This window comes from Pelophylax lessonae (genome assembly GCF_965119305.1).
Source record: "Pelophylax lessonae genome assembly, chromosome: 8".
Lineage (NCBI taxonomy): Eukaryota > Metazoa > Chordata > Amphibia > Anura > Ranidae > Pelophylax > Pelophylax lessonae.
In genome coordinates, this window is record NC_138775.1 from 167,296,526 (window position 1) to 167,317,669 (window position 21,144).

At 38.4% G+C, this 21,144-nt stretch overlaps 1 protein-coding gene across 5 annotated transcripts in view; it reads right to left on the reverse strand.

The window, feature by feature from the left end:
• LHX9 (LIM homeobox 9) overlaps window positions 1-21,144 on the reverse strand; it is an 87,396-nt gene that overhangs the window by 55,799 nt on the left and 10,453 nt on the right. For 3 of the 5 annotated variants that reach the window (XM_082265590.1, XM_082265588.1, XM_082265586.1), the window contains exons 3-4: window positions 13,419-13,621; window positions 8,656-9,017 (exon numbers count right to left, since the gene is read on the reverse strand). In XM_082265590.1, coding sequence (XP_082121716.1) covers window positions 8,656-9,017; window positions 13,419-13,621 — 565 coding nt within the window. The remainder of the gene's footprint in view (window positions 1-8,655; window positions 9,018-13,418; window positions 13,622-21,144) is intronic. The other 2 variants (XM_082265589.1, XM_082265587.1) reach the window with 1 other exon arrangement.

The window sequence follows — 21,144 nt, forward strand, 5'->3', positions numbered from 1 at the left end:
TGGTGACAACCAGGGTATCCCTCCATTTAGAGGAATTTTCTCTCACTTCCTGTTTTGGCTATGGGACAGGAAGTGAAGGGAAAATCCCCAATGGGGTGCAGATGTCAAAAATTATGCTTACAACCCTTTCTACTCTATCCAAAATGAAAAAAAAAAGTTTTGCCTTTAGTTTTACTATAAAGCAAATCCTGACCAAATTACATTTAGTTTGCTAGCACTGTGATTTATAAACAACTGCCTTATTTTAATTAAAAAAAGAAAAAAACTATCCCTATACTACACCCAAATTCAGGGCCATCTTACCGAGTAGGCATGCTGGGCAGTTGCCCGGGGGGCCCCACCTTCCCAGCGTCCCAGCCCCCGCCAAGCATTAGTCCCGATTTCTGTGTGCATCCCGCCGCCAAATGTAGCAGGTGGCAAGCACCTGTTGGCCCTGCGCTGCTGTCAGGCCCCTTTGGCCTTGCAGGGGGAGCCCACAACTGCAGGAATGCCTGTCCGCCTCCATGGGAAGAGGCACACACAGGACAGTAGAATCTGACTCCCATCCGTGTGTGTTTTCACCGAACCCAGCCGCCGAACTTGGAAGCTGTCATTAGCCTGGCACTGCTGTACCAATAAATATCGCCTTATCCATAATTTGCATTTTTATTCTCGTCGGTGATTGTGTAGACAGGGCCCCAGTGCACTGCATTGCCCAGGGCTCTTTAATGCTCTTAAGATGGCACTGCCCAAATGTATCTTTTGTTACATATGAGCACTGCTGATCTCTTTCAGCCACTTTCTGTCTACATATATGAACATGCCTGGGCTATTTGTGCCAACACAGATTCCTGTGACAGGCTCTACACTGTCTCCATATAGGCCTTCTGACCGCTTAAGGCCTGGTTCAAACCTATGCATTTTTTAGTGCGTTTTCAGTTTTGTAGAAAGACACTACAGTCCATTTAACATGGTTTCCTATGGGTCATGTTCACATCTGTGCATTTTATGGAAAGGACCAGGGCATTTTTTCTGTTTTTTGGTTCCATAGGCTTCAATGGATCAAAAACGTGTATTGAAAAATGCAAAATGCACCTGGAATATGCAAACTGCAGCCTGCATAGGTGTGAACCAGGCCTTATACTCACTTTATTGGTGCTACAATGCTGTGCTTTCAAGCATAGGGAAAGCATGCGGCCCCCTTTGCTGGGCCAGTGTTCACGCACAGCAGCCAATCACTAGACCCAAGTACCGTTACATGACTGAGGGGGTGTTATCACCACTCACTTGGTTTAGGAAACCACTGAAAGAAGGAGTGGCAAGGAAGGTGAGAAGAATTGGGTCAGTGGGTGCCCTTTGTAGAGATACTGTCATTTTCCCTGAAATAGGTAGGTCGACATTGCTTCCTTAGGTATCATGCAATTGTCTAATTTTCTGCAGCCTCTTAATCTAATTTCTGTTTTAGCAGCAGTCCAATTGTAGCCGACGAAAGCATGTATACAAGGATATCATTACTCACATATATACCTAGAGTGGCATAATGTCCAAATACTGTACTTAGCATATTTGCCTGTATTCTGCCACCAATACCTCCACCAGTAGTAATTTTCTATTAGGTACCGCAGTATAAACAGTTATTGGTAGCTGTAAGGTTCAGCCATGTAGATAATGAAGAAAAAACAAATTAACAGCTCACTGTGGGAAAATGACAGATAGCTTGTGAAAGAAATAAAAACCCAAGTATATTGAATTGAGTTTTCTCTCTATAGCTGTAATGGATATAACTTTTGTCAATTCCCCAGATTACTCAGCATGCTGATGGTTGCAGTACACTTCAATTTTAATTTAATTTTCTGCTCATCAAATGCTGTACGCTGCCTTTATTGTGAATCACTTTATTTCATAATCTCCAATGACTCAGAAAAAAATGGTTTAAACCATAAAGAATGATTCAGTCAAAATTATTTGTTAAATGCTAAAGAGAACCCTTACCTCAACTCTCTGTATTTGCCCTCCTAAACCTACATTTATCTAAGAAAATATGTATATTATAAGCAGCTGATTAACATGTTTAAAGATCAGTACCCTCAAATGTGATATATATATATATATATATATATATATATTTTTTTTTTTTTTTCAACAGTTGGAGTCTGCTGGTCTGAGTTATTCTCTGGCTTCTAGGTCTTAACAAAGAGGTTCGGGATTTTTTTTTTTTTTTTTAAAGAATCAAAGATACCTAGGTGGATGCAGCATCAGTCCAATGCTGCATCTGTCCCCCAACGGCTTTAATACTGAGAACCGAGTGATCAAACACCGCTGATCGCTCGATGAGCAGAGAGCTAGTGACTGTCAGTCTGCCCCCCTACCTTCCTGTGCTCACTGGAGCACTGGGCTGTGGAGGGAGCAGGAGAGGCTGGTCCAGGCTCTCAGTAGCTCGCTAAGAGGCTGAGCCAGGTGGCGGTCTAGGGTTTTGGGTGGATCATGACTATATAGGCCAGTGATGGCGTACCTTGGCACCCCAGATGTTTTGGAACGACATTTCCCATGATGTATATGCACTCTGCTGTGTAGTTGAGCATCATGGGAAATGTAGTTCCAAAACATCTGGGATGCCAAGGTTCACCATTACTGATATAGGCAATCTTTCCCCAGCCTGGACCGGCTCTGTGATGTCAGCTGTCTGTCAAAAACAGGTCACAGAAGTGCAGAACAAACTGCACCCCTCTGTTCCACAGACATACAGACAAACAAGCTTTGGCTGTGCTTCTCTTTTAAATATTACACCCACAAAATATCCCTGCTATTGTTCCTAACTCTGTTCCTGACCACCTGGTAGGTTTGAGTGTCCCCATCCACCTTTGCATGTTCCAGAATTTCCATGATTTAAAATAAAAAAAAAAACCTGCAGGGAGAGTGAGAATCCCTCACGATGGCCAAAGCAGGTGCACAGACTCAAGAACTCAAGAACCCCAGTAAAGTCCTGAGAAATTGTCAAATGGTTGAAATAAAACCTACCCAGAGAGAGGCAGAAAAAAAAAAAACAGTGGTCCTCTGAGTCTGTCCCATTTTTTTTTTTTTTTTGCCTGAGTATAGATCGGTGTTTGTCCCAACCATGTTTGACTCCACTTACTGTTGACTGACTCACTACCTCTGTTGGACCTCTATTCCAAGCATCAACTACGGTAATGCTTTTATTATTATTATTATTATACAGGATTTATATAGTGCCGATAGTTTACCCAGGTCTATACAGTATAACAGACAGACAGTACAATTACAACACAATACAAGAGGATTATTAGAGCCCTGTCCATGAGTGCTTACAATCAACTAGAGTGGGATGAAATGAGTTTCCAGGCATCACCTAAAGGGTGACAGAGTAGGAGACAAACAGACAGATTGAGGAAGAGAGTTCCAGAAAATGGGAAAGGCTTTTATGTTTTTTTCATTGTCTACCAAAAAAGTAAAATATTAATTTTGGTTGAACTGATCCCATTGTACTTCACTATCTACTGTTGTTGCAAATCATTTAAATCCAAGGGATATCAAAACCAAAGTGAACCCTTGATTTAAATCAGCTAAATAAATTCCAAGTCTATCAGAACCAAAGGTGTGCAAACAAAGTCTTACAATTTGTTTTCTCTAGAAAGCAGCAACAGCCTAAGTGGAAAAGCCTGTCCTTTTCTATAAAGGCAAAGTAGGACTTTTCCTATCTGTGTCAAAGGAGTGATCTATTTACAGAGGTCTGACATGTAGCGCTGCAATCAGCAAAGCTAATGCTTCTTGCTGATTGTAGAGCTCTAGCTGTGACTCAACAGTGTGTGTGTGGGGGGGGGGGGGGGGGGGTTGCCAGCCTCTGTAAGGAAATCAGTGCTTTCACACAAAGAGTTATGGCCTGTACACACTATAAGAAAATTAAGTCGTGTCGAAGTAGGACTTAAGTCGCCAGCAAATTGCCAGGAAGTCGCCTGGCAAAGTCGCACTATAAGTCACTCGACTTATAGGTGAACTGAGCCCTAAAGTGGCTCTTCAGTAATTTTTTTCATCTTTCCATCTATTAAATCCTCTGCCCTTGTTGTTTTAACTTTGAATAGTAAAACATTCTTTTCTGCCAGTAAATACCTTATACAGCCCACTTCCTCTTTCTTGTCTGGTCATTAGCTTGGGCTACTGACATCATGCACAGCTCTCTCTCTCTCACTCTAGTGAGAGTTTGCCAGCAAGGGTGGGAGGGATGAGTCAAAGAAGGGCGAATGTGAGCTTCAGAGCTGAAGGGGGCTGGATGAGGGCAGCGATAACTGGAGACTGCAGAGATCCATGAGTATTCATCAAGAGAGTAGAAATGTGCAGGCAATCAGTGGTGGGAGAGAAGCTTCAGAATGGCAAAGAAGTTTTTATTACAAATTATGGGAGCAGACTGCATTTCCTCCATGAGTATTCATCAAGAGAGGAGAAATGTGCAGGCAATCAGTGGTGGGAGAGAAGCTTCAGAATGGCGAAGAAGTTTTTATTACAAATTATGTGAGCAGACTGCATTTCCTCTTTATGCTGGCCATAGATGGATCCATGTTTGGCCATTTCAAACGATCAACTTCTGTTGAATGGGCTTTTGAAAAAATGTTGTCGATGCTGATCAGTGTATTCATAATACAATGTCATGCAGCCAAAAAGAAAAAAAAATGACCCATGTATGGCCAGCATAAAGTTTCCCACTTTGCAGCATACTGGCAGGACACGAGCTTTTCCACTCTATAAACCATTTTATAATATATCTGGAAGGTACTTGAGATTTACAAGTTATTTTATATTCCTTATATACTTTAAAAGTGCAAAACATACATAACTCAATAAAACCAGGCCCCTATCAGTTGCTAATATTTTGCCTATATCGGGAAAATATTTTCTTAAAAACTTATAGTGAACTTGCATTTCTGTACTGTATCCCAATTCCAGCCAGAGCCTATGTTAGTAACACTAATGACCCATTGATTTACAATATCTTTCTGTCACCTGCTTTATAGCAAAGACATATGGTCCTTCTAAGCCTAGCCCAGCCAATTGTTTCAAACTAACAGACAGTTGCCACCACCATTAAAAAATGACGCCAAGTCTAAATTTTTCATGTCAACACAATAGAATTGTGTTTAGTATTGCACTGCATACTAATGTATGTCAGAGTCTTCAAGGTTATCAGATCAGCTTTTGTAGACCCTCTGAGTTAGTTATTGTTATACTGAATTTATAGTTAAGATATTTGCAAGATCTTTTTAAAATAATGTTATATCTAGCAATTTCATCCATATTGTTAGTATACTGTAACTATACCATAAAACTTACATGGGTAGTATTAAAATAATAAAATGTATTAAAAGTAATTAATACTTTTAGAAAGTGATAGTTGGTATTTACAGATCACAGTTTAAAATAATTGATATGTAGAGTGTGTGTCAATGTCCTGGTTAATGTTACAGTACAATACTGTATTCTGTATGGGTGCATCCATTTTAATTAATTAAATCATTGTGCACAGAACAGTCAGAAGCTCCTGGTTCTGTGCACCTTTATGTGTGGAAACCCATACATGTAGGTTTAAGAGAACATGGACAACTGTAAATATATCTTAAAATATGCTTTATTCTATTCTATGAAACCTTCACCTGGACATAAAGCACATTTATATTAACACATGGGTAAGGAAATATTGAATATGCTTCTAGAACAGGATCACCTATAGGAGACCAAAAGTCATAAGCATCCAGAGCAGCCATTCTCAACCAGGGTTCTTTGAGACCCTAGGGTTCCTCCAACGGTTTCTAGGGATTCCTTGAGCAATGAGAAATTTTTGTCTCTCAGATAAGGGACCATTGACACCAATTATCTTTCTATCTATCTGTAAGGAGGGATTCTTCCTAATGACCCCAAATGTAAAGAGCATTTCCCTCATTGACCATTACACCAGTGTACCATGAGCTAAAGATATAGCAATTACTAGCAGGGGTTCCCTTAGACAAGAAAAGTATTTCAAGGGTTCCTGCACTTTTAAAGGTTTAAAAAAGCTGATTTAGAAAATAAAATTAAAGTCAAACTCCAGGCAGATATAAAATACATAAATTAATACAGTTCTGTATTCAATTTTATAATCCTTGAATGTATACTTTCAAATGGTAGCAGTGCAAATACATGAATTTGACTTTGTATCAGATTCTTCCAGTTCTTTTACAACAGAGCTCAAACTAGGACAGTGATGGCGAAACTTGGCACCCAGATGTTTTGGAACTACATTTCCTATGATGCTCATGCACTCTGCAGTGTAGTTGAGCATCATGGGTAATGTAGTTCCAAAACATCTGGGGTGCCAAGGTTTGCCATCACTGGACTAGGAGATGGAGAAAAAGTACACAAAACGAATCAGTTGTGCTACAACTCTCATGTGCTACAATGTAACTCGATGAAAGCAGGAGAAAGCAGAGTGAGAGATATTAGTTCAACAGTCTGCCGATTCTTCTTTCATTGTCCAGTTACATGGTTACAAGTGTTAGGCTGGGTTCACATATATGTGAAATTGGATGCATTTTTACCTGCATAACATGTGAATCTTACCGTCTTTCAATAGAACGGGTTCACACATGTTCAGGGCGGCCGCGGTGCAGTTTGGAAAAGGGTCCTGTGCATTCTTGTGTCCGGTTCAGGTGTGAATTTAGGAAAAAATGTGGTCCTAAATCCAGTGGCGGCCCGTCCATTAGGGGCGCAGGTGTGCCGCCCCCCCAATCCATGCGGCCGGCCCCCTAATCTACATGCAGGAGCTGGATGCATGGATTCCAATGGGGATTTTTTTTGTTGAGGCACGTGATTAGAGCCAGAGGCTCTAATAGCCTCTAAAAAAGGGTGGGTTTAGGGCGCAGAGCACTGCGCCCTGAGCCCACCCAGTTGTGTGACAATAGCGAATGAATATTCCCTATTGCCACAATGATTCTCCTCCCGGCCAATCAGAAAGCGGGTCCTGAGACCTGTTTCCCGATTGGCCGAAAGGAGAAGGCATCCTATTGGCCAAGAAGGAGGGAGGAGACGGCCGCCGAGAGGGAACATGGAGACTGAGGGGGAAGCTGCCGCTGCCTGACAGTCCCACGGAGCAAGGTAAGTAAACTGGCATGGGGGGGGGTTTGGTGGTGCGGGCTGGAGTAATTGGGGGGAGTCTGTCTGCCGCCCCCCCGACTGATGGTGCACCAGCCGCCACTGCCTAAATCGCACCTGAACCAGGGAACACAAATGCACCAGTCTCTGGACTGCAACCCACAGCCGGACATGTGTGAACCCAGCCTTACCTAACTGCTCCAGAGATAAATCATGTCTCCTAGTCTGCTAGACAGAGCTGTGTTGTGTGGCAGGACTCTGTAAATCTAAGAACTGTATTGACAGAAATACAAGTCCTTTGGCATGAATGACAGTTACCTTAAATGTATTTCATCTGTGTAATTAGCCACTTGCCTGGAGTTCAGTTTTAAACCAGTTTCATACTAAAGAAAACCTTGCAAGAGAGAAACATGGAGGTTGCAGTAGATGATCACATGTTTTGAAAATTATAGTTGCCTGACTTTTCTTATTGATCATCTTGATTCAAAAGTTTGAGATTTGTATACTATACAGACAGGTGATAAGTATAAATTGTAGAATATGGAGACGAGAAATCAGAATATGAACAATCAAGAGATCATTTCAAATAGAACTGATTCTATATAGTACAAACCTATTTTCTTTATGAATCCAGTGTACTTTCAATATACACAACATTAATCCACATACATATTATTCAGACATCTAAAAACATTCAAAACTTTGAGTCACTGAACGAAATATTTTTGCAGATAGGAGCCTTTATCTCTGTGCTTGTTCTGGGTTAGTTTGGGTTATTTACTAAAATTTAAGAGTGCACAATCTGGTGCAGCTGTGCACAGTAACCAATCAGCTTCCAGGTTTTGTTGACAAAGCTTCATGTAACAAACTGAAGTTAGAAGCTGATTGGCTACCATACACCGCTGCACCAGATTCTGAGTGTACTAGATTTAGTAAATCTTCCCCAGTGATTGAAAGTATTGAAAACCAGAAGGTCAGGATAAATGCCAGGCAACTAGTATTTTAAAATGGATGTCAGCAATGGCAGCCTCCATATTTCTTTTCTGACAAGCTGCCCGTAAAGAAAAATAAAAACATTTTCAATAAACCCCTGGGTAGCACATACTTTAATTCTAAATGAGCCATCATTTGTAAACATCAGACATGTGTTGTTAACAGAAGTTGGCTCATGCACATGGCCAGATGGAGCCAGATGGCGTAAAGTTTGGGCGTAGTTTCCTTTGCATAGAAGCTGCATAGAGCCACTCCACAGGAGTAAATGGCTGTATGCAGGTATAGGCTGGTACTTGCGTAGACCCAAATATGCATACAGACATAAAACCCAAAATGGCAATAGTCTGCATTCAGTGTTTTTGTTTGTACGCAAGTACCAATGTATATCTATATACAGCCAAATACAGCCATTCCTGTACACAGCAACTTTGGAGAAAGATGCCTTAACTTTACATTGTACAGCCCTGGGTGGCCATGTGCCTGAGCCCGAACTGTTGAGTTTTCTGAGATTTGCAGAAAAAGGGCTGCTAAGATTTTAAGCACGCTCACCTGAAGCATAGTTGATGATGTCTACTCCGAGGGCCGGGCTCTTCCTCTTCCTGGGCCTCCCTTTTTGCACTGCACCTGTTCCATTGGTGAAGTATGGAAGCGCAGACAGCCCACCTCCTTTGGCAGAGAGCTCAGTGTAATTAAGCTGTGGGTGGAAATCTCCCTGAACCAAGAGCTCAAAGTGAGCACGGCAGTACACTAGGTTTTCCTTCATGCCAAAATGATCTCCTGTACTCAGGGTCTTGTTACAAGTGGTGCACGTGAAGCAGCTTAGGTGATAGACCGACTCTCTTGCTCTCATAACCATTTCTGAAGCTGAGATACCAAGGTGGCAACGAGCACACCTCTGCACCGAAAACCTTCTGGAGACAAACAGAACACTGATTGACAATAGGTCAATATGAACATTTTATTTATTATACAAACATGTTGTTACCACTAGTATACTAACTTATTACTTTCCCATTAAATAGCCAAATGATATTTGCATACTATATCTAAAAATCAAATGGCACACATAACATTTTAAATAAACCTGCCTCTGTACACATAAACATATAATTTGTATTAGCTATTCTATTAATCAATAGCAGTTATCAGTATGCATAACATACAGTAGAATACTAAGATACAACTGAGCCATACGTCAGTTAATAGCTATTCTATTAATCAATAGCAGTTATCAGTATGCATAACATACAGTAGAATACTAAGATACAACTGAGCCATACGTCAGTTTGACTTTGTTTCCGATAACAGTCAAAGGCTCAATTGACAAAGTCTTAACACAAGGATAAGGATCTTTATTTTCAGCTATGTGATTGTAATTCTCAAATCTCATTGGATTAATTGACTGAAAATAACTGTCACACTTTTGAAAATCTGGATCCATATCTTGTTGTGTTAGCTTTGTAAATGAAACCTTATGAGAGTAAATTTCTCTTAGTGCCTCAAACCATAATGAAAAATAATAATGAGATGCAAAAATTGCATTCATTACTGCTAAAATATGAGAAAAAAATATGCATATGTTACCCGTAGAATTACTGGCAACCTGCCACATTCAAACTCAACTAAAAATGTCTAATGCTATTGGTTAAAATACTGAAAATATTTAATAGGCTAAAATATGTCTGTGGAAAACACTGTATTCTTCATGGAATTCATGATCAGAGATTGTTCTTTTCTGCTACAATATTTTTCTATACTACAGAAAATTAAAACATTTCCGGTGGAATCATCAAGTTTATTATAAACTAAAGAATTGCAAGGGTTCTCTATATTAAAAGCCATGTTACGTCGAATTTAAAAAAATCAGAAATCATTATTATAGATTTATTAAAATGTTATGAATAGTTTAAAGCAGAACCCCCCGCCGCCCCCACCCGAACATCTGAAAAAGAACATTAGCATGCTGAACATAATCACTTTATAGGCATAGGTTAACATTATTTCTGAAAGCTTTCATTTTGTTTTGTTTTTTTGAGGCATTGGTGACATTGCCTGTGCCTTCCTGCTGCCCCCTGGATAGGCAGCCAGTTACTTCCAGGGAGCTCTTGTAAGTAAACTGAGAGCTCTTACAATATTTTATTAAATCTCAATCATCAAATTTTTTATTGTTTATACGTTGCCATGGCTTCATAAAAGTAAGAGGCAGGTGGTATAATGATGCTTCCATTGTTAAAGCCATGGCAATGGTAAGAGCGTCTGATATCACCATGGAAAACATTGGTAGGCCAGCACAGAAAACCAAAATAAAAGGAAGTTGGCCACTGATGATGTAAATTTTGAAAATGGCAATGCGAGATTTTAAAAAATGGGGGGGATGGAGCAATGAGATCTTGGAAAATAGACACTAAAGAGGCAAGTAACTATAATAATATGAGATAAGATGTATTGTCATTGTAAACACAAATTCACAACAATTCAATTTGTTAATTTGTCTCTCTATAACAATTTAGATGATGCTGGCAGTTTATTAAAAGGGGGTGGAGTTTTTTTTTTAGAAAAAAAGACATTAACTTTGTTAGAATTTGAATTACTCTGATGATTAAGTCTACTGATAATTGCCAGCTATGATTCCTTGTAATTAAAAACTATTTTTTGTCAAAATTTCCCCCCCCCCCCCCTAGCTGTACACAAGAGCCCATGTTTTATTGTTTTGCATTGGAATTTATTTATAAGAAAAACAGATGCAAATGATTTTCCATTTCTCCTGGAATTTACACAAATTGAAGCCATTTTTACAGTGTCCTTAATTTCAGAAAATAATGTGAATTTGGTAAGTTTCTTCTGTTCTTTGATTTCAGTCATTATAGGTTCGATGTATAAACATGCACAGTTTATGAATACATAATTCAAGGGAAAGATGTGAGCATACATGTTTATACACACTTTATTCATTAGAATGTTTGTCTGTCAGATCATGTATGCACAATCCAACCATGTACAAACAGAGCGAATATATGAAGATAGGACTTTGAAGTGCTCAGCGTGGAGTATTTGCAACTGGAATGGGAGCACAGAAATGAGTTACTGTATATTGAAACTAATAGATTCCCCCTACCCTGCTCTACTTAATGGGGTTGATCTACTAGAGGCTAGGCTGTTCACGTAGCAAAGCAAATGTTAACTTTGCAAAAACAAAATGCTTAAAAGAATGGTATCGAATATTATGAAGTTGTGTTCCCTTTGAATACCTAATCACATGCTAGAAAAAAAAATTCAGATTTTTTTTTTTTTTTTTTTTAATTTCCCTTATACGTGATTGGGTATTTAAAGCAAGCACAGGTTCATCTTATTCAATAAAGTAAAACATTCTCTTTGCTAAGTGAATAGCCTCCACTCTTATAGTAAGTTCAGTTTTCTTTTCAAGATTTGGCCTTTATTGAGTTTTATGCTTTTACTGAAATAGAGTAGCACAGGTTTGCAGTAAGATAACACTTGTGAGCTATTTGTGTAGTTATAGATTTCTTTATCTAACCTTGCTGACCTGAGAGTAGATGTATAAATGTATAACTCTGCAAGGGCATGTGGATAGAACATAGCTACTGATCTTTATAATAGGCCAGTACCCAAACACCTTCTCTTTGCATTTACTAATTTCACATAGAGGTGTAGAGTGCAGACCACTGGCTTTTCAGCACTGCTGTAAGTCTCTCTGAATTTGAAGGGTATTTTTGTTGCTAGTGATACAGAGGTCAGAATCTCCCAGTAATAAACTCTTGCTCTGCTATAAATGAAGGCCTAGAGGAATTACAATACGCACATGAGAGTCAGGCAAGTAGGACATTTCCTTTGTGCTTTGGCTAAATACAATGTAATAGGAAAATTATGAAAACCATAACACAGAAAATGTGATCTGTTTAGGGAAATTAGTGTTAGGGTTGCCCCCACTATATAGGAACAAGCAGAAAAATGGGAAACTGCAATGGGATGGGAGTAGCTAAAATGGTTTTTAATGGAGAGACCTTCAATCTTCTGAAGCTTAACTTCATACAAGCAGCTAAGTACACAGCTAGAATACATATACAGGAGTTGTATTTGTTTTTCCAAAGGATTTGTAACTCATCCATTCAGTTTTGCGATCTAGCTCCCCTACCAGAGATCATAGCAAGGCAGCATAAAAAGGCATGGGACCTCCATTACAGCTACACTAAAGTGGGGTCAAGGATTCGCAACACCCTAGTTTGCTGATCTGACAATAAAACAGGAAGAGTACAGTGGTAAGGTCACCATGCTGCTCTCACCTTCTGTCAGCATGTCAGCACATGCTCACTGCAGTAAGGCTCCAATGGGTCCTGGTGCTGTACAAAACCAAAGTTCCATCGCTGACACTATAGCAATCTCACTTCCAAAGTTACAACTGACCAATGGTGCTGCTGCTTAGGAGATGCTGGTGCCAGCATAAATGCATGCAAAAAAGAGAGAGAAAGCAGCGCTAACCACGGTTAGTATCATAGAGACTAGGAGAGCAGCCCATATGAGAAAGTCATGTTTATTGAGAAAAACATGTAAAAAAACCGATAGCCTGTCCAGGCTGGGGTCGCTGGTGGTGAACAGTGCACAACTGGCAAGTCCACTGGGTGAGGGGTCTGGTATCCATGGTGTTGTGGGGAGAGCCTCAGCTAGATGATGCCCAGATGACATCACCCAGTGGCCTTGCCAGTTGTGCACTCTTCACCACCAGCGGCCCCAGCCTGGACAGGCTACCGGTTTGGAACTTTTTTAACAAGTCTTTCTCAATAAACATGACTTTCTCATATGGGCTGCTCTCCTAATCTCTATGATACTAACCGTGGTTAGCGCTACTTTCTCTCTCTTTTTTGGGTCCTGGTGCTGGCCCACCCTCTACTAGCTAAATTTAAAAATACTGTGAATACTGCATTTATTGATGTTTCCTTATATCTGCCTAACAATACGCTTTATATATATATATATATATGATGAACCAATCTAAGTATGAACAAAAAATTTTTTTAAATAATTATTTAACTTAGACAACCTGAACATGGCTTTGTGCCTCTGTAACATGCACATGTAGGAGAGACATGTACTGAGCACCTGCTGCAAGGCTGCTGTAAGAAATTTTAAAGGTAGCTGTGTGCTATACATGGAGCACAAGGCCCTGATGTGTGACACTATTGTAGTATAAACCTTAATGTCATTTATTCAGTGACATGTGGCAACATGGATTTGTTCATACAAACTCTAGGGCATATTTCACACAGATATCTGAAAGCATATTATACTCCATAATGTACCTGTAATAATCTTCTTTGCAGTATATACTTCCATCTTTTGCAAAGCAAGTCAGTTCTGACTCCAAGGCCAGTTTACATTCACAGCATTTCAGGCAGCGTAGATGCCACTGTTTGTCTACAGCCAAGAGGTAATATCTGTCAGAAATTTTTCCTCCACATCCTGCACATAGAGTGGGCTTCTCTGGGCTGAGTGGTGGCATTCTCTGTGGTCAGAATAAAAGGAACAGTTACTGTACAGACAATAAACAATGAAAAATGGTGAACAAACGTACATCCATGCTTGTCACAGAGCTTACACATGAACATGATTTCTTATTTCTATAGGTACTATCGACCATATTCTGCACTTACCAATTAATGTGTAACCTAATTACAGTGTTGATGTAGGATAGACGTGTTACTGCATATAATATTATATTATTTGTAGAAGTGTTTATCCTTCCACATTACCATTAAATACAGATTGCTATCAAACATCTATTGCCATTGGTAAGCTTTTGTAATAACAGAGGAGAATGAAGCAACCCAGCAGAGGATTATGGATTATGGATCAGCTTTCAACAATATGTGAAACTGATTAAAGCTATCCTCTAATTTCCTGCTACTTATTTCATTAATCCATTGTACTTTGCACTGTGCAATAAATAAAATCTGATGATGGACTAGTAGATGTATTGTATACTTTCCATATATATATATATATATATATACACACACTAAATTGTCAAAAGTATTGCGACACCTGCCCTGTACACGCACATGAACTTTAATGGCATCCCAGTCTTAGTCAGTAGGGTTCAAAATTGAGTTGGTCCACCCTTTGCAGCTATAACAGCTTTAACTCTTCAGGGAAGGCTGTCCACAAGGTTTAGGAGTGTGTCCATGGGAATGTTTGACCATTCTTCCAGAAGCACATTTGTGAGGTCAAGCACTAATGTTGGACAAGAAGGCCTGGCTCGCAGTCTCTGCTCGAATTCATCCCAAAGGTGTTCTATCAGGTTTAGGTCAGGACTCTGTGTACGCCAGCCAAGTTCCTGCACCCCAAACTCGCTCATCCATGTCTTTATGGACCTTGCTTTGTGCTCAGTCATGAAGGAACAGGAAGGGGCCATCTTCAAACTGTTCCCACAAATTTGGGAGTATGCAGTGTTTGTATGCTGATGCCTTAAGACTCCCTTTTACTGGAACTAAGCCCAACCTGACTTTACAAATGCACTCCTGGAAGAATGGTCAAACATTCCCATAGACTAACTTCTAAACCTTGTGGACAGCCTTCCCAGAAGAGTTGAAGCTGTTATAGCTGCAAAGCGTGGGCCAACTCAATAATGAACCCTATAGACTAAGACTAAAGTTCATGTGCGTGTAAAGGCAGGCATCCCAATATTTTTGACAATATAGTGTACAAATATATTTATTCAGTGTAAGTGTTAAAAAAGTTTTAAAAATCACAATTTTTGCTAGGACATAATTTGTTGATTGAAGCAAACATCTTATTTGTTAAGCTCAGTAAGCATTCACATTTCTAAGTGAATACTCCTATAGTAAATTAACTTCAGTGTCACAATTTGGGTCATGAAGATTTGTCTTTAAGGAAAGACTGCAGATTAAAGTCAGTACAGAGTTGCATGGCAGCGAGTTGGATGGAAGTTACCCCATCAACGAACCAAATCTGGAAAAATTTGCATAAGACCTAGGAGTCTATTTTCTTTGTGCATTTGTCATCTGTGTTTAATGGAATTGCTATCTTTGAAATTTTTGAGAGGCCTCTCATTACATTATCACATAAGGGCATTATATTATAATGTAAGGGTATTAAATCTTTAGACTTCTTCTAAATTCTATTTGTAGTTCATTTGACCACCATATTTACACCATACCTTTGACATCTGTATATTTGTCAGAGGTGTTGGCAAATTACACATTGAATTTTGGGCCATTTTCAAATTTGAGAATAGGTACCAATTTTCTTTTACCATTTCTGATAGTGTGAATCTGTCCATGTTACTGAAGAACAGGGGATACCTGTATGGGAGGACACTTCAAGTGGAGAGAATGCTATATCTGTAATACTCTTCAGGTCTTCCTATGGCCTCTTTTGGCCACTACAGGAACAACAGGCAGCAAGAGACAACCAACATAGTGGCTTAATTTAATTAATATTATTTGTTGTATGGGACATCATAAAAACTTTTTACAACATATTTTAGTTCCTAAAAAGAAATTTCTGACAATTATGGGATAGTTAAGTATAGTTACCATAGTTGAGGGATAGTTACCATACATGGCTCACAAAGTGAGGATATGAATGACTGCTAGTGCTCCTATATCAAACAGGAACAGTTTGTTTTGGGCTCCTTCCCTTCACCTTGATTAAGACAGCCTTAAAAATGTTGGATGTCTATACTTTACAGCCTTTTTGTTGGTAGTGTACGGAATGACAATGGTCATTCATGTATATTATTTTATACTCAGACATATTCCTAGGCTGCTGGCTGTAAATAGACATGTGAAGTTGATCCAGGGAATACCCGATTGCCTATCAGGGGATCAGGAAGGAATTTTTTCCTTGCTGGAGCAAATTGGATCATGCTTTGCTGGGGTTTTCTGCCTTCCTCTGGATCAACTGTGGGCATAGGATTGTGTATATGGGAATTTATGATTTATTTATTTTTTTTCTCTTTTATTGGTTGATCTAGATGGACTTATGTCTTCTTTCAACCTGACTAAATATGTAACTATGTAATTATGAGTTTTCTGACCACAACATGCTTTGCATTACTAATTGTACCAGCAACAACAGGAATGGTGAACACCAATATGCAAAACATAATTTGTCCTTTATAAAAAATTGGAAGCAGAAACCGGTTCTATTCTGACATGTTTTGCACTAGGAACAGCACTTTTCTTTTTTTTTGAGAAAGTGCTGTGCCTACCGTGAAACGTGTTGGAAAATAACTTGTTCCTGCTGGATATAATAATAAAAGAAGAATATTATTTTGCATCTCCATGTGCGTCATTCCTGTTGCTGGTACAATTATGGCACTTTTCCACTGCAAGTACCGGCTCGGCTCTACTCGCCCTGCTTGGCCCTGCTTGGCCCGGTTTGCTTTTCCACTGCTGGTACCGCATGGAACGGTGTTGGAACGGTTCGGTACGGTACGGTATGGTTTGCTTTTCCACTAAAGTAGTAAAGTTAAGTGGGTGGGATAACAACGATTCACTGACCAATCAGTGGCTAGTAGTGACTGCATGCAAAGGATTGTGGGATATGGTACCAGGTATGGTACCTCTTGGAACCACAATCGAGGTGGTACTGTTTTAGAGAGCCGTACCGTTCGGTTCCATGCAGTGGAAAAGCGCCGCTGTACCGTACCGTACCGAACCGTTCCTACACCGTACCATGCCATGTGTTTGTTTAATAATATAAATTCCTAATAAAACATATATTTAAGTGCCTGCCCACTTTCCAGTTTAATAAACTATACTTGTATACTTGTTGACTGAAATACATATATTGGGTAAAGTAAGACAGTCACCTATGTAAAATTAATTGTATCTTGCCTTAAATCACTATATATTGCTCAATGGCTTTTATCACCACTAATGAATAGTAACGTTCCTTCCCTCTTCTAAAACATTACTCAATTTGCATTCATTCATGCCATGAATAAGGTGTAAGAGGGCATTATCATGATCTCTACTTCATGTGTAATATTCATACATCTACATTTTAGCCTTTTACTACACTGCTTTTTGCATGCGCATAAAAGAAGTTAACAGCGTGAAGTGAGCCTGGATGGTATAAAAGCAGCTAACATTAAATGAAAGGCTGATTAAAAATTCCTGGCATCTCCATGAAAGTTTAAAAGGAAAGTCATTTTCCAGACAAAGAAGGTTCAGCAACCTTTTGTTAGACCAGAAACATTGCATTAAATGTTACATTTTTTACTTCTAGATGCTCATTTAATTGAGCCAATGCCATTAATTTAATTTAGCCAGAAGAGTCTATAACAGTGAACATTTATAACCAAGAAGTCAGCATGTGATTGGGTGCGAGTGGCACTTGATCCAATCACATGCTCCCTCTTCAGTTGAGAACACCTGCTGCTCTATACACAATGAACAAAACATATAATGTAACTGGCCTGTGTTGATCTGTAATGTGAAATCTAGTATGTGTGTAGACTTTGGAAGCAGTAGACCTTGAGCCCTATTTGTACAGGCCAAACCAACATTGGGCTGTTTACGGTGCCAAAGAGACATCCACTGGGCACTACCATTAGCAGAAGAGTGCTGGAAAGGTTGAATATATTACTATGTAGCCTATAGTTTTGCCAGTGAAGCATTTTTTTTGTGTTCAATTGGAATATTAGAGGATATACTGTATATACATGGTATACAGTATGTGTATATAAATATATAAATGATAGCAACATCAGGACCAGATTACAAATTCATTGGCCCTAGGCCTTTCTTACCACCTAAGGACTAGCCACAACAAAACTGGTACCATCATAAACAAGAAATAACTGCATTATATAAATAATTAAAAGTCAATTCATTTTCTTTTTTTATGTATTTCACATTTATGTGGTTAAAACAAATTTTAAATTAGTGAAACATGAGCAGTTTGCCACTATTGGAATTTAGGACACTTGGGCCCTGGTCCCTGGGGGCCTCTTCAGAATTCTGAGTTCCCGCCATTGCACAAAAAAAGGACTGGCGTTATACACGGGAGAGACTAAGATTTCAATGTAAAGACTCAACAAAGAATAAACGGATAGTCACCAATGGTTTGGGCAATAACTGGGCTCATTATTCAAAAAACAGTCTAATTATAATAAACACAGAAAGGATTATTAAATAATTTTAATACATAAATAAAACCCACAACAGGCCGTTAGCAGCCTATTTTTTATGCACAGATAACCTTGTAGTAAATACTGAGAACCACTCCTAGAAAAGGAAGGCTGTCAGGTGCTTCTTAAAATATTCATATTGGAAACAATAAAACAATATATAATCTCAAATTTTAAGGCCCGTTTAAATAACTATATGATTTGTTTTGGTATTTGCTTATTAACTAATTTGATTCCGTTTTATTAATGTCCTAAATTATTCATGAAAAGGGGACCTTTGTAAAAGGTTCCAGCAATATTAATATTACTCTTATGCTCATGCCTGGAAAATACCTTCAGATATTTGAGTCTTCATCCACAAAGAAAAAAAAATGGAAATTGCATAGGTGTTCCATTACATTTACAGGACAAGGGTCTGTTTAACTACCTCCAGACTTATGGAAAATAAAATCCTTCTGTACAAAACAAAATGTTGTGTGTTTACTTGTAAACCACTAAATCCTTTCTCCACCCCTGCACTGCTATTTGCATAACTCCATCCCACACAGTTCATTTCATGGGTACCACACTTCCCTGGTGCTGGGGAATTATGAATTGAATTTGAAAGATTTTTCATATTTGGGAAACTATGCCTAATGCTGATTCCAACACTTTCTACCATACACTTATTAAAAAAAAAAAAAATAAAACAATAAATCATATTACAGATCTTACTGTAAAACCTGATTAAATATTTACTGTTAATCAATTAGACGCAATTTTTTTTTTTTTATTTCATACTTACACCACAGTCTGCCTCATTTATAATCCAGCTACATACAAATTTTTCCCACAAGGTTAATTGATACAGTCCAAGGCTTACAGGAAATTTTAAAGTTATACATGTGCATAGCTAATGCTGTGTTTTTTTTGCATAATGTGTGCAGTAAAGTGAAAGCAAAAGTCATTTGTACTGAAAAGCTACTTATTCATTTTTTTATAACATAAAGTTATTTAAAAAATACATTTATGGTGTGGTAGGCCAAAAAAAGACCTTTGTAATGTTTTTTGGTCCAATAAACTATTTTGGCCCCAGGGTTTGGGCCACAGAAGATTGGGTTTATTGTATTATGGTACTAAGACACATTCTGAATAAATTTGACATTATTATTGGCTTGATAATACAGTTTTTGTCAAGATACTACTTTTCACTATGACAATTATTAGTAGGGTTTAGGGTTATTGGGATAGGTTTAGAGGTAGGTGCAGATTAAGGTTAGATTCATGGGGTATAGTAAGCTTAAGTTCTGGGGTAAAGTTTAGTTTTGGGGATATGTTTAGGACTTGGGCTAGATACAGAATCAAGACTGGCATTCAGGGTCAATTTTTTTTTTTTTTTATTATATTGAACCCTTTTTTGGGGGGCAATATCCCCATTTCTTATGTTTTTTGTATGTGGATATGGTTAGTGCTATGCATATTTTGGGTATTGGTGTACTTAAAGTGTAACTTTTACGCTGGTTAGTAACAATGTGAACAAGTTCAGGCAAAATGTATGATTTTTTTTTCCCTAAATTGTTTCCAACAAAAAATATAACTGTATTTGCATACAATTTATCCTGTAAACGATGGAAGCAGTATTGCAGCTACAGTTCACGTGAATCCTTCCGTGTCTTTCTATTTTCTTGTGATTTTGGTGTTCATTTATCAAAGGTCTACCAGGCCAAATAATCTTCCAACAGCAAATTTATTTACCAATTAGGTAAAAAAGAAAAAGTACTCACAAACCGATTAGTAACCTGTATACCTCAATACAGTTATATGTGTGAAAGGTGTGACAATTAATATCTTTTTAAAGTATTTTATATTTGTGGAACCACTTTCAATCACATTTATCCTTCATATGAAGAATTTACACTCACTGGCTTATCCATAGGTACAGTAGATTAATATATATATATATGTGGCTTGATGGATCAAAGTTTTACATCACTTCAGAAAAAAAACATGCTTGCACAGGTACAGGACATCTACGGTAAATTTTTATTTAATTTTTTTTATTATATAATAGTATATAATGCCACTTTAAGTAAATCTGCCACATATGAAGCAGTGTCATTGATTTTAAAGTGCTGCTGCTATTTCCAGCAGTGTGAAATCATTGGTTTTTGACAACTACTATGCATATTTTAGACTCTCTAGCAGAAAGCTGCATAGAGTTAGGAGCTGTGTACACTTCTTAATACCTGAAAAGAAGAAATAAATATTTAAATTGGCCAAAAAAAGTGTTTTGTGTATTGCATTTACATACAGACCGAAAAACCAGCCAAACTATACTACTGTGTCCAGTTATGAGCTGCTATATGTCCAGTCATCCTTTACTTAGAGAAGGATTCCCCTTAACCAGATCTGGCATTTAAAGCAAACACAATTCACTGAATTGGAGAAAAACCTGCACCATTTAGTATACACTCACACTGTAGATCAAACATGTCAAAGTCATCTGACGCAGGAAAATGCACCGACTTCAGAAGATAATACTCAGAAGGCTACTTTTGCTTTTAAGTATGTAATTCCCATAGTTGTAAGTCTTACCCTAGCTTTGGAAAGATATCTTTATTCGCAATTGAAAGCTAAAAAGTATTCAACAATTCTAGGCTATTCCCCCTTAGACTGTCCTCATAGTTTGGTGGAATAGATACCAAGATTGAAATAAACATTTACCATAGCTAATTGTTCTTAATTGTCTGGAATACCATCCTTTCTAATAAAATGGCTTCATAATTGTGGATTATACAGTGTTTTAAATGTCCCACTTTCAGTTACAACCAATGGACAACATTATCATCATTCACTAAGATCATAACAAAGTGGTCAATGAAAAGTGG